This window comes from Peromyscus leucopus, chromosome 1 (assembly GCF_004664715.2).
Source record: "Peromyscus leucopus breed LL Stock chromosome 1, UCI_PerLeu_2.1, whole genome shotgun sequence".
Taxonomy (NCBI): Eukaryota; Metazoa; Chordata; class Mammalia; order Rodentia; family Cricetidae; genus Peromyscus; species Peromyscus leucopus.
The window spans coordinates 49,160,659-49,180,064 of record NC_051063.1 but is presented as its reverse complement, the minus strand read 5'-3'; the positions used below and the strand labels follow the sequence as shown (position 1 = coordinate 49,180,064).

Below are 19,406 nucleotides of genomic sequence, written 5' to 3'. Positions count from 1 at the left end.
CGCCCTCTCCCCACTCGCCAGGCCCCGCTGCCTCCTGAAGGTTACGCGGCGCGGCGGCGGGGCGCGGCAGAGCACGGGGGGCACCCGCCCTCGCCGCCGCCCGCGCCGCCGCCCACCCCAGTGCCCGCCGCGCCGGGCCAGCCTGGCTGCCGGCTGCTGCCACCGCAATCCCGGCTCCTAAATCAGCGTGGGGAGGCGCCCCTTCCCCCACCCGGCTCCCCCGGCTCCCCGGGCCGTGATTGGCCGCGCGTGCGCCCCCCAAGCTTGGGCCCGGGCTCCAGCTGCCGCGCCATTGGCTGCGGGCCTCCGCCAGGCTTTACATAAGCCCGGGCGCGCTCGAGTGGAGTTGTATAAAGCGAGCGCGCGGCGTCGGGGCGGGAGGCTCGAGGCCAGCCCGGGACCAGGGCTGGGCGCTGCAAGGCGGCGGCGCCGGCGGCAGAGGCGACAGCGAGCGCCCGCTCTCCGACGCCCCCAGGCGGTGGGGCTGAGAGAGCCCGAGGATGGCTCCGAGCGCTGACCCGGGCGTGAGTATCCGCTCCCGGAGCCCCCACCCCTTCCGGTGGAGAAAGTTTCTCCAGCCCGGCGCCCCTCCCCGTACGCCCCGAGGGGTGGTGGGGATGCAGCCGGGGACCTGGGAAGACCGGGACCGCGAAGGCGGCAGCACTGCTCCCAACTTGCCAAGAGGCGCTGGACTCGATTGGCGCGCAGATCCTCCCCCGCCGGCTGGGGCCAAGGCGGGAGCTGGGCTGGAGGTGGTGGAAGTGATGGGAGCCGAGAGGTGGGGGTGACAGCCCGCAGTCGGCAGGGAACGTGTTAGGGGCACAGTGGATGGAGGTCAGCGGTTTGAGAAGGGGGCAGTGGGGCTAGGAGGGGGTGGAGCAGGTGAAGACTGTGCAGGGGGTACAGGGGGAGTCACCCAGCCTGGCAAGCTCAGCTTGGGGCCAACGAAGCTACTAGCCTGGGCCGACTGCCAACGCTTCCAGGTTGGGTAAGATCCCCCGGGGGCATAGCTCTTCTCCGGGGGAAACCGAGCTGCTTCCCCTGCACAGCACTGAGTGGCAGAGTGCTCCCGGAGCCAGCCCGGTGCACGGAGCTGCCAGCCTCCTTTTGCTGGACCGAGGTGTGGTCTGGCTTTCTGGCTAGGGCTGTTTCTGGCAAGCTCTTTTCCGGCGTTCTAGGGGAACCATGGGGTCCCCCTTGATCTCATGGAAGCACATAGACGTTTTGGTGGGGCGACAGGCAGGCTTGGGGGCATGCCCAGCAATGCAGCGTGCTTCTTTTGCAGTACAGTAGTTGAGAGCCCTGGTTAGTCCCGCTTCTGCAGAAACCAACTAAAGAATCCAAAGTCATCCCAGTCGGGATGAGAGTCTCCCTCGGGGTGTGGGTGTGGGTTTCCTCCTCGAAGGACCAATGTATACTATCGTGGCTTCTGTGCCTCCCAGAAGGAGCTTCAGTTCCCCTGCAAGCATTCACGAGTTGCATCTGAGGTACCTTCTGGGATAGGTGCAGGACTTCGCAAATGAAGCCAGGTGGAAAAGAAAGCACGATTCCCAGAGTAGGGGACTGCTCTGTGGTGCTGTCTTGAGCATGGGAAGAACTCCCGGGGAAAAAGCTATCAGAGGAGATCTGAAACCATGATAACTTGGGACAGGAAATACTCCCACTGAATTAAAGCAAACCCAGAGACTTGAACAGTTCCTCTCATTCTCTGGTGCAGAGACGGAGAAGTGGAGGGTGAAAGGTGGAAATATGGCAGTTGTCCCAATATGGTCTTCAAAGAAGCAGTTTTTCTCTTTCTGTCTTGGTTTAAAAAAAAAAAAAAAACCCTTCTGGAGGCAAGTTCTAAGCCAATTTAGTAGGCAATGAAGGGAGTTTAGTTCTTGGTGCTGGCTGGCCTAGAGCGTCAAGATTAGAATGTTTTAGTTTCCAGTTGGTGCTGATGGACTCTGGAGAAGACTGAGGTGGTTATCAGCTCTTTAGCCGATGGGTTGGGGCTGGATGCTTCACCGTACCCCAGCCCTATCCATGGGGGTGTGTTCAACTCCTTGGATACCTGCCTTAGCCTAATGATCTTATATGGGGTTACCAAGCCATGCCCACCCCCACCCCCCAGCGCCGTTCTCTGTTTGCCTGCACTCAACATTTCTCTGCTGCATTTCCCAAGACCTTCTTTCTGGTGGGGATTTGTGCGGTGAAATACCTGCTTGTTACTCTTTCTCCCTTTCTCCATCTGGGATGCTCCTGGAGTCCTGAACCCTGATATTTATTCTTTGGCACCAGGATGTTAGGCTAAGGTAGCCTGTGGTTACACAGTGGAGCCAGTGTGAATGAGGAGACCGATGGCTTGTGTAATACTGGGGAGTGAAGAAACACAGACTCTTATAGAGAGAATGGACCACCAACCAGGAAGTAGTTGTGTTAAACAGGTTGTCATCACCTGAGATGGTCCTCAAGCTTCCTTGCAGCCTGCGAAGTCAATGCACGCTTGGAGGTGCAACAGGCTCCTTTGTGTCCAGTAGGGGGCGCCAAAAGCACCTAGCTCAGGACTAGTGACTTTCTCGCTTCTTACCCTTCACTGGCCATAGTAATGTTTTAAGCAAGCTCAGGCCACAATCCCCAACCCATTGTGGGTGAGGACTGTTGTGATTGGGGCCCTTCCACCACATGTTTTGTGGACTTCCGCTCATCCTGTGACCCCAGAGGCAGTGGGGTGGGAGACAGAACTGGTTGGTACATAGCTCCACCTGCTCTCTGAGATCATTGTTTTCTGTTTGATATTGGTGTATTTTTTGAGTTCTGGGAACCCAAGAATATCAAGACTAGGAAAAAGGAGCCTTGAGGGGGGCATCTAGTCCACGTCACCCAACCCCAACATTCCCGTATACACTGTATTTACAGACAATACAGCTGAAGTAAAACAAGCGTCTTGCCCAAGGTCATATGGCTGTTTGTGGAAGAGAAGGGGCCAAACCCCACAATTCCTAGTTCCCTGTTTGGAGCTTTCTCCACTCCAGTGACCTGCTTCTTCTGTGCTGTGAAAATGGACATATGTTCTCTACACAGTAGGCATTGGTAATTACCGACAGACCAGACTTGGGTATACTAATAGCTTTAGTAAATTTAGGGAGATTTTCTTTGCATGGAGGCAAGAGAAGATAAAGTTCTCATAATGAACATGCACAGCTCATAGAAATTCCAAGTTATCCTTTCGCCTTCCCCTATTGTCTTGTCTTACTGTTCTAAGTGGTCTTTGGCAAAAGATATGCAGCTCCATGTGATGGAATGAGAAATGCTCAAGCTATCACAAGATAGTCTTAGAACCCAAGCCAAGGCTTAGACATCCTCTAAAATATGTGGGAGCAGGGCCGCTCTGTCCTAGAGTCAAACCTCTTCTGGTGGGACCTCTCAAACTCAGACCCCGGGTGAACTAGAGAATTTCCAAAGAGTGTTTCCCAATGCCCTCCATCCTTGCTGCTCCCAGCTCAAGGTCAGAGTACCAGAGGCTCTAGTCTCAGTAAATCCCTCCTCTTCTAGCATCTGGGGCACTGAGACGATGCTCTCATTCCTGGGGCCCTTCTGTTTTGCTGGTCTGGCAGGCCCATGGCTGAACCTCTGTTTTCTGCTACCACTCAGTTTCTTTACATACCACAGCAACTTCATGGGGTTCTTCGTGGAGCCTTGGCAGACTTGGTGGCCTATCTTCATGAAGAATCCTGCTGTCAATCCAGGATTCTGAGAAGCAGAATCCTCCCTTCCCCTCAGATTCACCCAGTGGATATTTGTTGCCAAGGAAAAAATGCTTAAGATTGTTCATCTCTCTGGACTCACAGACAGGATGAGTCTTTATCTATAAAAGAGGGAGGTGAGGATAGGCCACCAGAGAGTCACAGCCCCTTTCCTTAAGTGGGATTCCAAGAACTGTATTTGAGATCCTCGTCAGCCACCTTGATTTAACTGGAGAAATGTCCCCCACATTCTCAGTCCTGGTCTGGCTCTAGATCAGGTTGGAGGGGTATAACTACATTCAGTAGAGGAAGAGTAGAAAATCTTCCCACGAGAGGGTAGGTGAGCAGAGGTAGGGAGATGGTCTTTGGGATTCATCTCCTTAGACGTGATGCAGAGAGCTAGCCATTCGGAAGGGACTGTTAGTGCCGGATCACTGGGAACTGCATGGGATCTTTTTCCCCTACAGCTAAGGCCAAGTGTCAGGCTTGCACATCATCTTCTGGTCTCGGTGACAGAGAGACTGATGAACAAAGTCTGACTGGCAGGCATTCCCCCTTGCCGCCTTCTCTGACCCACAGCTGGATTTTCACTTTGGGGTTCTGCCATGCTTGGGGAAAAGAAATTTTACAGGTCCCAGGATAATTCTGAATGTGATGGAAGGCCTGTGCTATTGATTCCTGAGAAAGGATCTTTCTGCTGGGAGAAGCCTTCCTCAGAGCCCGGTGATTTAAGAGTGCTGACAAATCCATGCTCACCGAGCCTCCTGCAGGCTGCAGATAGGCTTTCAGGCCAGCCTGGACTCGGCTCTGGATTTCTGAAGAGTCTGGTTGGTTGCTTAGGGGACATAAACCTATGAACTCTCCTTAGGAGAAAGTATGAAATCAATTGGTTCATTATCACGCCGAACACACTCTGGACCACTTAGGGCGTTTAAGAAATAAGAAGTAGCAGAGGACTGTGAGGTTGGGTTTGAAACATGTACAAAAAGGTGTGAGGGGGTTAGAGAAAAGGACGGGATAGAAAGAACTTTACTCCACCAATCTACTCAAGCTACCCATTTTCTTGACCTCACTGAAGCACCTAGGCAGTGACTGGAGAGGCTACTTAACCCACACCACCCAGACTTTGGGCAGTGTCTAGAGATAATATGTATATTGCCACAATTGGAGTAAAGGGTGCTACAAGCATCATCTAGCGGGAGAGAGGCCAGGATGCTACTAAACATCCTTGAGTGCACAGGGAAGCCTCCGAACTGCTGATTATCTGGATCCAAATGTCAGCGGTACCAAGATGGGAGCACAGCAGGACATTACAGGTGGCAGAGATTTTGGAAATATTCTAACCCAGTCCTGTCGTAGCTGAGAACACTGAGATCCAGAGTGGAGAGATAGCCAGGCCGAGTCCTACAGCAAGTGAATGGCAGAGCTAGTCTGGAACTCATATTTGCTCCTTTGAGTCTGATTTACCCAAACCCCCCCCAAGATGTAGTGAAGAATAAATATGAGCTGTGAAAACACTTAGAAAACTACAAGGAGACTATTATTAATACAGCTATTATTATAAATTTGGGGTTTGGAAAGTTCTGTTTCTGTGATGCTGATTCACAGTATAATATTGAACCAATCACTCCCAGAGCCCCATGCCCGCTTTGTGTGTGCCTGTGGTAGGGGGTGGTCTTAACAAAAGATAAAGATCGGAACCCTTATCTTTAGAGGAAAGTCCAAAGATTTGCCCTTCAAAAATGTTAGCACCTAAAAAAGAAAAAAAAAAAAAAAAGAAGGCTAAAATTTTTCCTTGAAAGAGATCGTGTAGACTTTGTGTGAAACAAAACGCTTACTTCTTGGAAAAATTCCAGTCTCCTGGCCCTGTGCATTGGTTCCAGCCCAGGAAATCTGATCAACATCCGGAGGAGAAACTGATAGCTCCACAAATGACAGGCGACTGGATTTGTCCCCGTTCCCTGGGGTAGGGGAGACTGTGACTTCCCTACTACCCTTTCTGCTTGGGGGCAGGGCAGGGGGAGGAAGTTCTTTGGGAAGTTCAGGGAGGGGTGGGAAGGCGGGGCATTAATTAGTAAAACCTTGTTTACTTAACAGACATATTCTTAAGGATCTCTTCCAAGGGACGTTTTGACATATTGCTTTAATTAGCCACAGAAGAATGGAGAGTGCAGAGAGTGTAAAATGACCCTTGCTGATGTTCCGGTTACTCTTATCTTTGTTTGCCTGGTACAAGTGCTCTGACAAGGTCATGGGATCACTGCTGAGCTAAGGGACTGTCCTGGTGACCAGGGGAGGGATCCCAGGGACCCTTTTCCTTACTTACGCCAGTTTCCCTCTGGCTAGAGCAGCTACTTCAGTGGGGATTCTGGCCTGAGCCTCCTAGCTTCCTCTGCCTCACGTCTGTCTTAAGTGAGCCACCTTGTCCGGAAAATCTCACTGAAGCTCTTAGGAGAGGCACAGGCCTGGGTGCCTGGATTTTCCCTTGCAGCTCAGCTGCAGGGCTCTTGTAGGATAGGCAGTAACAGCTCCACTTGATGTTCTCTGCATAAGGCTGGATAGTGGTCCGCTCCTTGTGTCAGGATTGGAGAAGGAAGTCACTTAAGGCTCCCTCGGAGAACTAAGGTTACATCCCCGGCTACCTGCATTGGAGACTGAGGCTTTGCTACTTAGATCCTTGCCTGAATGCACCAGGGTGGGGGCGCTGAGCCCCAGGTCTCAGGAAATCGGCCACCTAGGCTGGGTCACAGCTCATTCTCCGGCAGATAGGCCCTTTCTCTTTGAAGTGAGCTCAGCTTTCACCCTGCCCTCTAAGAGAAGTTTCTGTTACACTTCACAGCCCGGCGCCTCTCATCCCAAGAGGCTTTTGCAAAGGTGGAGACCAGAGTCCCCATGGAGATGCTGCCCTGCCCGTGGTGTGGGGGACATGCAGTATCCTTTGCTCTCAGGTACAGATTCAGCACCGAGGACAGCACCTGATGGGTCGATAAACTCCGCAGGTGCTCAGTGAAAAAAAATGTAAAAGGGGACAGAGGTGGTCATCCTGAGGCAGAGGTGGCCTCTGGCATTACGGTGGATCTCCAGACTGGCCCCTGTCAATGAAGCCTGCTTCCTTTCTAGCTCCTTCTTAAAGCTAGCATTTGGTGTCATGGTTGTGTATACCTCCAGGCCCCTGTGGATGAGCAGGCTTCATGAGTCCTGTGTGAGGTCCACACAGTAGGACGTTGGTCATCTGTGAGCCTAGAGCTAGACTGTTTCCTTTCCTTGTTACCATCCACAACTGTTTCTCACTAATCTCCCCTCCCCCACCCCAAGCAGCTTCAGTGATGACCCCTTCGAGCAGCCCTAGCCTGCTTTAGGCCCAAGGAACAGATGAAAATTTGGATTTCCATTGAAGACAAACCAAGGAATGAATCATTGTTTCACACAACCATTCCCGAGAGGAGACTCTTAAATAGCAAGGTCCACTAATGCATTTTAAATGATTTCAGGGGGGGAAAAACTGACCCATAGACTCTTAGGTCTGGAAAGAACTTTGGAGGTCATCCAGTGGCCTGGCCCACCCCCACCCCAGGCTGTTCACATCTCCTCAGGGACACTGCTCAGAAACACAGTCAACGTCCTGCACATGGCTGCCCCAAAGCTAAATGCCCTTTTGAAAAATGCAAGTCTGATCATGTCTTGGCTTTCAAACCCTGCCCACGGTGTGACTCCAGGCTCCTTCGGTTGGCATTGCAGGCCCTGGGAGACCCCAGCTGCAGCCTCCACACAATGCTATATTCTCCACCCCTCCCTTCCCGTCTCTGTCCACCCTGTGTCCAGACTCTGCATTCCGGAAGCAACAATTGCATTTGCAGCATGCATGGATCTGCTTCACATGCATGCTTCAGATCCACAGGCCTCTGCCACCTGGAATCCCAATCCACCTGCTGCAGAGGCCCTCTTTTGTCTACCCTCCCCCACCCACCTCACTAGTTAACTCCTCTCTCCCACCGGCTTCCTCTAGTCTTTGTATCTGTTGCTGCTCTGAACTTAGCCCACGAGGTTGTGTGCAAACCTAGCTCCCGAGTCCAGGGACGATGCCTGACTTGTCATTTCTGACCTGGTAGGTAGGTTTCTTCTACATGTTTGAAGAATGAGTGTGTGTATCTAAGTGTATTGAGGGCTTCTGCGTTTGGAAAGCAGTGTTTAAGGAGCCAAAGAACTCCTCTGGGGTCCCTAGATAAATTAGTAACAGAGGCAAGCCTATTCCTCAAAGTCTTACAGTCCAGAGCATTCCACTCAACATTTGACAGCTGCTCCTGGAAGGGCCACCTGCGTGCCTGGCCCCTTCTCCTGAGATGCATTTGTTCAGGCAGCAAGCATCTATTACTAGCAGTAATAGTGTGATTACTGTTAGCATTACCTACCCTGTGTGGGCGTTTGCCATGCCGAGTGCTGTGCTTAGAAGTTAACATGTATTCGTATCAGTCCACTCTCACCACGGTCTAAAAGCCTGCCTTCCCATTTTACAGCCCAGGAAGGCTGAGCCACTGGCAGTATTTAATAGGGTCCCACCTTGCCTTGGGTTTAAGGCCAGCAGTCTCCATGCATCTCTTTCACAAACACCATCTCATTAACAGAGAGCTCTCTGCAACACTTCCTGGCCTCGGTCTCTTAGGCTTTCTTTTGCCTGTTTTCTGGAGAAGACCCAACTTTCTTCTCTTGTTCTGTATCAGACAGTGTAGAGCTTTTTCTTCATGGAGGGGGCAGGGGGAGCAATGTATTTTCCTGATGCTGGGGACAATGCATAGGACAGGGCCACAGGAAATGTAGTCCAGTGGCAGAGTGTTTGCCTAGCATGCACAAGGCCTTGGGCTCCATCCCTAGGTTCATAATGGGAGGAAAGATGCATAGGATTTATGCCTCCTAGGTGGAGTGTGTGTGTGTGTGTGTGTGTGCGCGCCCAAGCTGAGGGGAGAAACAGAACTAAGGTATTAAAATGTATACTCCATGCCACAAGGGTTTTCTCTGGTTCTCAGCCTTTTCCTGGTGACCAGCACAGAGCCTGGCATAAAAGCATGCCATAAACAATCCTGAATGAATGAATGAGCAAATGGCAGCCCTGGTATTCCCCTCTTAGTTATTCTATGCGTCTAGCCCTCTCTTGGTCTCCTGCATACTTTAATGTTATAATTTCTTGCCTTATTTTTTTTTCTTCCAGTGGTAGGAATAAGAGCCAGGGGTGGTACATCCCGGTCAAGTACTCTCCACTGAGCCACACCTCCAGCCCTACTGTATTCTTTTTACCATGCTGTCCACCTTGTCACCCCTTTATCCTTCGGACCTGGTCCCCACTAGCCCTCTAGTCTCTATAGGCCTGCTCCCCAGCATCCTTCCTCCACACGCTCTGCCCTACCATGCAGAGCCCCCTTCTGCTACAGAAACCTGAGCCTCCACCGTGCCCACGCTGTCTCCCCGGCCTGAGACACAGTCCCCACCCTGTCCTGTAGCTAGCTCACCATGTCTCTCTCCTTGCCTTCTATCCCTGTCTTACTTGATTTAAGACAAGCCTGGTGGAGTAGGAAACCGTGTAGTGTGGTGTCTAGGAATATTGATCCTGGAGCTAGTTTGCTTAAATACAAACCGTGCGTCCATTGTGTAGTAATATATAACCCTGGGAAAGTTACTCAGCTCCTCTGGGCTCAAGCTTCTGTAACTGTAAAATGGGGACACTACCTCCCAGGCTTCCAGTGAGGATTAAATGAGTCACCCGCGTGAAGGACAGAAGCACCACATAGCCAGAGGTACACAATGCCATCATTATTACTGTCCACTTTTGCCCCCTGAAATTGCAGCTTTGTGTCCCGTGGTTTGCTCTGGCACAGGAAGAGTCCGCTCCAAGCTCTGAGGTAGAGAGGGAAGCAGGGGAGTGGGTAAGAGGGGTCAGCAGGAATGGAGGATGAAGGGGAGAGATGCCCATCAGCCAGGATGGAGATGCTGGGAGCACTGAGGGATCCCAAGGAGACTTGACCCATGGCCTAGGGATCATGCGGAATGAAGCAATAAGAACAGCCAGGATACCAGAATTGCAACCTTAATGACAATGGTGTTGATTTTGAAGAGATTCAGTGAATAACACCTCACTTCCCTACCTAGCTGGGGACCAGTGGAAGCTGGAGATAGAACTCGAGCAGACAGAATGAAATGCCACCGTTGTCACCTATGCAGCTGAGTGGTAGGTGTTGCCTTGCTGGTGCCCGGCTCCTGCCCAGTGCGGGACCCTTTGGGTAGAGCAGGCTAGCTTGCTTGGTCAAAATCGGTATAGGGCAAGTTGCCTCCACAGGGACCAGATCCAGAGACTTCCCCAGGCAGAGTCTTTCAAACAGTCCAGTTTGATGGGGGGTGGGGCACTGTTCTAGTGTGGGCTTTCTCATTGTCATCACAATTGACACTTAGGACGAGATGCTTCTGTTCTGGGGACTGTCCTGTGCTCTGAAGGACATTCAGCAGCATCTCTGACCTGTACCCACAGGATGCCATTAGCAATTGCTTCCCTGGTTTGACCACCCCAAATGTTTCTAGACATTGGCATCCCAGTTGAGGAGTGCCTCTCTAATGGCAGATCCTCCAGACAAGATCCAGGAGTGGGGAGTGAGCACTGCTTCCCACATTGCGATCCAGGCAGCCCAGGGCAGGGCAGGGTGACAGCTGGGTCCCCTTGACCTTTGCAGATGTCTGCATCCTGCACTGCTTGTCCTTCCCTCCTGCTCAGCCTCTCTTTGTTCAGTTCACTTTTCACATCCTCTGGAGTCCAGCCACAGCAGTCTCCCCCTCGGAAGCCCTCCCAGCTCCCCGGGGGGAATCACTCTGGTCTCTCCGTGATCCCTCCTCCCAGGCACCCCTCACCCCATACAGCAAATGGTGAATGGCTGTCTCCTCGGAACCTCTGGGGCTCACTCAAGGCCAGGTTCATTTTGGGTCTACAGGAAGTGCTGCTAGGCTGCTCCGTCAGCTCATCTCCAGTGGCACTCTCATTCCAGAAGCTCTTTTGTGGGTCTCTGAGGATCTGATGGGCCAGTCCGTGAGGGGCAGAATGTTCCTGCAGCTACCATGTCCCCCTCTCCCTCACCTCAGCCGTCTGCCAAGTGTCTGAAAGGGTCTGCTTTCTCTGCCTGTTTCCACCATTTGGGCCTCTCGCTTTTGTGAGAGCGCAGGGTGTGTCCTTGCACTTTGGATAATTGCAGAAGAACTGTGCGCCCTGGAAATTGCCCTTGGAAGCCTCTCCCACAGCTGCCTGACCCCACGGCAGAGAAACCAGGTTGCTTGGATACCAGTTTTCAGACCCAATTCAGGAAAGTCCCGAGGCCACAGAAAACTGAGAAAACTGATTTTTCTGCATGTGACCGAGAGCCGGCATCTGAAGACTCTCCACCTCTGCTATGGGCCTCCTATCTGCCTTCCACCTGGCCCCCTGCCAGACCTTCCCTGAGGCTCACTTAACCGTGGGTCAGGTGACCCACATTAAAAACAAGGACATCCAAGGTCAGCAACTTGGAAGAGCACACCAAGGTCTAGTGCTGGGCTTCGGGTCCAGATCCAGGTCGCTGACGGCAAGCTTTGGCTCCCTCTCTCCATCTTGCTGAGGATTGTTGAAAAGTTCGCTTATAGAGCATTTTAAAGAAGTTATTATGGTGATGCTGTTCTTCCCAGAGCCTGAAACACAAGTCCAGCCCTCCTTGTGGTCCTCATGGAAAAATTTCTTGTCTTTATCCCACCACCACCCTGCATGACTCCTCATTCCCTGCTGAGACCCCATGCTCTCTGGCCAGTGCCCCTCTGCCAGAGTTTGCTCTACCTTCGAGTTCTCCTCCTCCTCCTCCTCTGAGCTGATCTGCCCCTGGAGAGCATTAGATGGCCTTGACGCAGGATGTCAGACTTCGTTCACTGCCTGTTTGCCAAGCTCCATGAGGGAAAGGACTGGGTTCTGGTCATCTTTAGTTCATGGAACCCATATATCTCTAGCAGATGTACTGTTTACTGTGTACTAGAGTACTAGTACTGAGTGTAGAACATACTCTGTAGTACCCTGTGAGCCACTTGAGTACTGCTCCTACTAGTGAGTACCAGACAGAGTACTGTAGCAATGCCTAGCACATGATTGATACCCAAGCACACAAGAAAACAAAAACACCCTTCTTAACCCACTTCCCATTCTATTTTTCACTTTTTTACGTTTCCCCCAAAGATTCAGATGTTCCCAGTAGTGTGACAGGAGCCTCCTGAGCAAGTCATATCAAATGTGAGGTCACTCTGGCCACCCCACCCTTCTGCCTCAGGCAGTATCAGCCTGCTCTGCTTTCTCCCCCAAACTTCCTATCTTCAGCCTACATTGACACTCTTCAGCTAAATGGATTTTCTTCATATACTTCAACAAGTCAATGATGAATTCCTGGAGGAGAGACATTTTTCACTTCAAATCAGATCGCAGTGAACACTCTCATCGGGGGACCGTGACTCTGGGGCAGTGTTTCTCATCCCAGACTAGCCATCAGCATCAGCTGGACAGGTCTTAAAAAGGCACAGCATCCAGACATGACCCTTGACCAGCGAAATCACGCCCAGCAGCATGTGTCTCGGCACAGGGTCAGAGGCTGGGTGATTCCACTGGGTCGCAGGAGCTGGGCATCGCTGGCTGGGAGCCCCATGGCTTCAGGTGGAGTCTGTAGGCCAGTGGCCTGGGCCTGGGCCTTGTCAAACATGCAGACCCCATGAATCAGAGCCTGTACCAGCACAGACTCTGGTGATTGTCAAGCACAGTGCAGTTCGAGAAGCGTTGCTTTAGAGAAAGAACAGCTTTTAGACACCTGTGACAAGCTGCAAGCCGTTTCTGCTGATTCATATTACCACTTGGACATATTCCTTCCTCCTTTCCTTCAGCTAATAATATTAATAGCACACCTCCTGTGATGGAACTCATTGGCATGTGTTTCTACCTTCCCTACCCCCATTTTCTCTGGGTTCTGCCCTTCGATGACATCTACATCTTGTCTCCTTGACCTGACTCACACCTCCTGGACCTGACCCCTTCCCTTCTCCTTACCTCTGTGCAGAAAGCAGAGTTAGATCCTTCTTGTTCCCCACCAGCTGTGGGATTTTACCGTGAGTGAAGACAGCTGATGCTCTGAGTATGTAAAGATGAACTGAGTCTGGGTTGTCCTGGGGATTGCGTCGCCCTGCGGTTGATTTTATTCCTCAGATCTAGAGGCAAAGGAGAAGGTTCTTGAACCAAGCCAGACCTTCAGTGGAGTATATTGCTTGGTTTCATGACTCTGGGAGCTGCAGCATAGAACCTTTCTATTCAATGTGTAGTTTATAGACTGGCATCATGGATGCCGCTGGGGAGCCTGTTAGAAATACAGGATCTTGGGCGCTATGGCAGAGTTATTGAACCAGAATCTGCATTTTAACAAGATCACCAGATGATTCATGGACACATTAAAGACTGAGAGGAATGAAGCACTAGTATGGAGCAGTGTTTCTCCAATTTCATAACATACTGAAATCAGATGGTAACTTTGAAAACTCTTGTGCCCAGGTTCCATCCTAGGCCAATGAAGTCAAACAGTCTTGAGATAAGATTCATGCATCTTCACTTTTTAAATTGTGGTAAAATATCCAGGACATAAAATTTACCATTTGATCATAACCAAAAGTCCAGTTGGGTAGTGCAAAGCGACTCACAGTGTTGTGCCGCCATCACAGCATCCATCTACAGAACCCTTTCATCTTCCCATTCTCAAAGCCTAGTCATCAAGCACTGGTTCCCCACTGCTTCTTCTCCATGGCTTCTAGAACCACATGCTATCTTCTGTCCACATGCGTCCAGCTACTCCCACTGCCTCTGACAAATAGAATCACACAGCATTTGTCCTCCTAGGAGTACCTTACTTTACCTGCTAAAATGTCTTCAGGATTTGTCCATCCTGTAGCATGGGCCAGAACTGCCTTTCTCATCAAGGCTGAATGACATCCTATTGTTTGTGTATGCCATGCTTTCTTTATACATTCAAGGACAGTTGGGTGGCTTTTATCTTTGGACCATTGTGATTACTACTGCTGCTCTGTACCTAGATGTACAGGTATCTATTTCTCCTTAATTCTCCCAGAAGCCCTTGCTCTCACTCTTCAGTTAAGCAGCCTCAGGTGACCTGTGAAAAGAGTTCGTTACTCTCTTGATGCAGAAATCCCACAAAGTCATACATGTCAACAGGTCTACATCTTTGTGTTCCGTTTAGGAACACCTAGCAAATTGCCCCGACCATCAGGGGTGTGCATATCCCAAAAGTCATCAAGTGTCTGAAAGACAACACTTTGAACAAACAATGAGGGCCATCCAGAGTTTTTAGTGGTGAGGTTGGTGGTGTCCCGGCCACACCGTGGCTATGAACAAGGCTGATGCCCCCCAAAAAGAGTGCTGAGTTTGCTGCACATGCTTAAAAATGCCAAACTTGAGAGTTTGGATGTAGATTCTGTAGCCATTCGATATATCTGGGTGAACAAAACACCCACGGTGGGCCACCAAACCTTCAGAGTTCATCAGCCCACACACGGTTCCCCTGCCACCCTGAGACACTTCTCACAGAAAAGGAGCACGTGGTTACTAAGTCAGGAGAGGGGCTACACCAGAATAAAAGAAATGCAAACACGTTTTTTTGTTTGGTTTTGTTTTGTTTTGCTTTGCTTTTTTCGAGACAGGGTTTCTCTGTGTGGCTTTGCGCCTTTCCTGGAGCTCACTTGGTAGTCCAGGCTGGCCTCGAACTCACAGAGATCCGCCTGCTCTGCCTCCTGAGTGCTGGGATTAAAGGCATGCGCCACCACTGCCCGTGCACAACAAGTTTTTAAAAATCTGTTTCTTCTCTCAGTTTGGGGGTACACATTCAGAAGTGGAGTTTCTAGACCACATAGTAATTCTACCATGAGGTGTCTGAGGGACCACTATACTGTCTTCTGGCACAGTTATACCATTCCTCTACCTCCAGCAATGCACGGGGCCCCAGGCCCTCCACATCTTCACCGGCGTTGGTTATTTTCTGGATTTTTTACTGTTGTTGTTGTAGTTATCTCAGTGGGAGTGAAATATGTCTTTGTGGTTTTGATCAGCATTTGATATATAATTAGTGGAGTTTTATGCTCTTGTGGGCCATCCGCACATCTCTGGAGAAATGTCTGTCCAGGTCCCTTGCCCACTTTGAATCAGGTCTTTCTTTCTTCCTTTCTTTCTTTCTTTCTTTCTTTCTTTCTTTCTTTCTTTCTTTTTCTTTCTTTCTTTCTTTCTTTCTTTCTTCTTTTTTTTGCTGTTGTGTTATAGGAATGTTTTATTGATATGCTATGGATACTAATGTCTTATCAGATGTATGGTTGACAAATATTTACACCCAATCTGTGGTTGACTTTTCATTCTTTAGATAGTGTTCTTTGATGTACAAAAGTTTCTAATTTTGATATAACCCATCCTATCTAGCTTTTCTTTTGTCATTTGTGCTCTTGATGTCTTATCTAGGAAATCGTTGTCGGGCATGAGAATTTTTTAAAGCTCCCCATGTGATTTCGATGTAGCCAAGATTGCACAATGTTCCTTAAATTTTAACATACATACAAATCACCCAAAATCTTATTACAATGGATATTCTATTTATTAAGTCTAGGGTGGGGCCCAACATTCTGCATTTCTAATAGACTCCTAAATGAGACTTCTGCTGCTCTGTGGGCCACTCAGAGTCCCAGGATGTGGAGGAACATGGCAGCCTCCATCTGAATCCTGAGAAGAGCTAGTTACCATAGTTCCTCAACAGCTACCACTGTTTGCTGACCCACCATCAGGATACCCCAGTCCTGAGCCATCTCACTTCCCAAAGCTGGTCCTGAGCACTCCAGTGGTGGCTGTACAGGGTACGTTTGGCATGGCAGAGGAATTAAACATTAGGAACACAAATCCTAAGCCTGGATCCCCAGCCTACCCCTCTAGGTGAAGCCATCCACTGGTCCACTCTGCTCTGAAAATTTGGCATCTACATTATTAATAATCTGCTCCTCTCCACCCTGGAGGAAAATACTGGAGGACTCTTCTGGAAAGCTGTTCTTTAAAATGGGTTTAATGTTTCAGAAAGGAGTCATGCAGACTGGTGTGAGTTTATAGAAGCAGTTGGAGGACATGGAATGTAGGCTTCTGAATATCTCCTTTAAAAAATTCCTTTCATCTACCATAGCATTTTGGAGCCAGAAAGGCTCTTAGAGGTCTCTTCCCAAATCTTCATTTCAAAGGAGAGAGCTGGAACCCAGTGATATTGGAACTTGTCAAGATCTCCAAACACTGCTGAGGTCAACCCTTCGCCCTACTAGGATCTGACCCCTGCTGCATGACCCAAATCGCAGATGGAAAGCATGGGAGGAACTGATTGGCTTCTAGAAGGCAATTCCTTGGAGGAGTTGCAAGCTGATCACTCATTCCAGCCACTACCAATCAACTGGGTTTATCTTTTGTTGTGGAAATGACTTTTAACTATGTAAAGATATGTTGCATTTGTTAATGCTGCAGAATATTCTTTAACTGTGCAAAGGTGTGTTACATTTGTTTATGTTGCATTTGTTTAATTATGAAAAGATGTGTTGCTGTTTCACCTTGCCTTGCACCTGATTGGTCTAATAAAAAGCTGAATGACTAATAGCTAGGCAGGAGAGGGATAGGCGGGGCTGACGGGCAGAGAGAATAAGTGGGAGGAGAAATCTAGGCTGGAAAAGAGAAACAAAGAAGAGAATGAGAGAGAAAGAGAGGGACATGCCCGGGGCCAGAAGCCAGGCAGCCACCGGGCAGACATGGAGACAGCAGGAAAGTAAGATACACAGAAAGAAAGAAAGAAAAAAAAAAAAAAAAAAAAAAAAAAAAAAAAAAAAAAAAAAAAAAAAAAAAAAAAAAAAAAAAAAAAAAGAAAGAAAGGTAAAAAGCTCCAAGCCAAAATGTAGATTAAAATAAGAGCTAAGCTAAGACCAAGCATTCAAAACTAATAGTAAGTCTGTGTGTCATGATTTGGGAGCTGGTTGGTGGCCCAAAAGAAAAAGCCTAGGATAGTCTTTCAAGTAGGAGCTCACTATTGTCCCTTCAATAGAGGCCACACTATCTAACATAAAATAAAATGTCCAGTGATCTTCAGATCCGTGCTACATTTCATTATGTCCATCCTGCCTATTAAATACTCTTTATCTGCCCTACAGCTACTTGTGAAGATGATTCTGGGTTTCCTTATCCAGCCAAATCTCTTACTATGTTGCAGAACTCTGATAATAATGTGTTGTCTTTAGTGATTTGACAGCCCAGTAGAAAGATGCTGTCTTAGCCAGAGGACTCTTAATTTGGAATGATCTGGTTTGGTATCGTGACTCCCAACATGTGCACTTTGAACACACTCCGAGCACCTCCTTTAAGGATGGATCTTACATGCTTTCTGCCCTGCGATGGAGCCCTGCCCCTCCATTTCTCTACAGCAAGACGTCAGGGAGGCTTCAGATTCTGTTTGGATCTAAAGGCAGTGCCTGGACCCCCGTTTTGGCCTCTGGGTCCTTGACCTGGAGCACAAGCTCATTTGCTGGCAGGAGCATCTGTCTCCATATGGGGAGACAGTCTTCAGATCTCCTTTGCTCTTCCCTCATTAAGATGTCAGTCCGGCTCAGCCTTGTTCTCTGCTGCCAGATGCACTGACAAGCAAGCAGCCAAGTTCTATCAGGAGGAGGTTTGCTGCCTTCTGAAGGCAGGAGGGTAGCGCTTTGCTGGTGGATTCGACCTGTGCAAGCTTTCTGGAATTCCAAGAGAGTCTCTGGGACATTCTGTGAGGTCCAATTCTCTGCCTAAGGCAGAGTCTTAGAGTGGCGCTATCTTCGGCATTCGGAATGTCTTTTGCTCTAGCTCAGAGCAGATGGGGTTCTTCTACCGCCCCGGCCATTCTCAGCTGTCTCCTGGGTGAGTGCCACTGGCTCCCATGGCCCCAGGCTGCTTGGCAACACCCTGAGTTATGTTAGAGATATTATAATGAATTATACAATGCATTATACATAATTAATTTATAATAAAACACGCACGCAATGGTTTAATTTCTCCAAGTGAATGATGTGCTACCCGCCAGACCTTGCTGGAATGTATCGCCTGACTGCCTCTTCATCTGGAGGCAATGACCACCAGCCCTTGGGAGGATCTTGGTTTGGAGGACCTGCCAGGCTATCCCTGGAGTATGCCCCTCAGGAGAGCCATCCTTCACCACCTCTAACAATACTCTAGACCCAGCAACCTGTGGGGTTCTCACCCCCACCTCTGCATTGAGATCTCTTTTTTCTTCACTCCCCCAGAGTATGGGAGATCCTTCCTTCCTTCCCTCTTTCATTCCTTCCTCAAATACATGCTGGCTGCTCATTGCGTACCTTGTCCTTAGCTTGGTGCATATCGAGTAAATAAAACAGACGAATATCCATGTCAAAGTGGATCTTGTACTCTAGCGGAGGGCGGCAGGCAGTAACCAGGTGTGATGCATAGTAAATCCTGTTGCATGTAGTACAGCAATAAGTGCTACAGACGAGGAGAAAGACCAGGACCATGCCCCACTGTGGTGGAGGCAGCTTGTAGTTTTACGCAGGACAGCAGAGACAGAGCTCATAAAAAGCACTGGTCCTACAGTTGCTGAGACTGAGGGAATGGGGAGGATGCCCCCATGGCCTCCCTGGGACTGGGTTTGCTTGGCCGCTCGGCTCTGCGACGTTTAGTAAAGTTTGTAACTTTTGCTTTCAGATGTGCAGGATGGCTGTGCTCCTGCTGCCGCTGTGGCTTCTGCCTCTCTCTGGGGGATCCCAGAGGGCTGAGCCCATGTTCACCGCAGTCACCAACTCAGTCCTGCCCCCCGACTATGACAGCAACCCCACCCAGCTCAACTATGGAGTGGCAGTGACAGATGTGGACCATGATGGGGACTTCGAGATCGTTGTGGCAGGGTAAGTGCCTCCCACCCGAGCCTGACAGATATATTAATCACCGTTTGCAGTGATAACAGCTGTGTGACGACGGTAACTCCAAAACACAGTGCAGTGACCAGTGCTTGTTCTCACTGGGGGCTGCAGGCCTTTGTGGTCAGCACCAGCCTGCTGGCTGAACTGCAGGTCTGGGATGCTGTGGCTTTGCCCTTTGCCACAGCGCGGGCTTGAGGCACACGGCAGCTTAGAAGAAAGCTATAGAATCTGCAGGCTTCCAAGGTGGCTTCTTGTCACACATCAGCCTCCTTGGTCATGCAGATATTACTTCCTCCCCAATGAGGTTCTACACAGGCAGGACATAAAAGTGTTAGTCCGTAGAAGGGGTTGCTGCATGCTCATTGACTCCCACGGCACCCCACATAAGGCTAAGAAAACGTTAATTACCCATTTCAAAGAAGAGTGAAGATGGAAATCAAGAGGGATAGTTAAGCCTCCTCTGGCTAGGCATGCTGCCTGCTGCTCCTCCTCAGAAAAAGGAATATTGTGTAGCTAGAGAAGCAGAGACTCAGGGTTCAGATGGCTTGAGATGGTGCCCTAGGTGTACAGCTTTCTAGTTGCCTGACCTTGAGGTTCACATACATCATCCGGAAGGAAGGGATCGCTGTAATGGCTTGTCCTGAAGCTTCACTC

General features: G+C 49.8%; 1 protein-coding gene across 3 annotated transcripts in view; it reads left to right on the top strand.

Moving 5' to 3' along the window:
- The first annotated feature begins 338 nt into the window (after positions 1 to 338).
- Crtac1 (cartilage acidic protein 1) overlaps positions 339 to 19,406 on the top strand; it is a 144,107-nt gene continuing 125,039 nt past the window's right edge. For 2 of the 3 annotated variants that reach the window (XM_028888852.2, XM_037206985.1), the window contains exons 1-2: positions 339 to 524; positions 18,538 to 18,737. In XM_028888852.2, coding sequence (XP_028744685.1) covers positions 501 to 524; positions 18,538 to 18,737 — 224 coding nt within the window. In that variant the 5' untranslated portion in view covers positions 339 to 500. The remainder of the gene's footprint in view (positions 525 to 18,537; positions 18,738 to 19,406) is intronic. The other variant, XM_028888855.2, reaches the window with a different exon arrangement.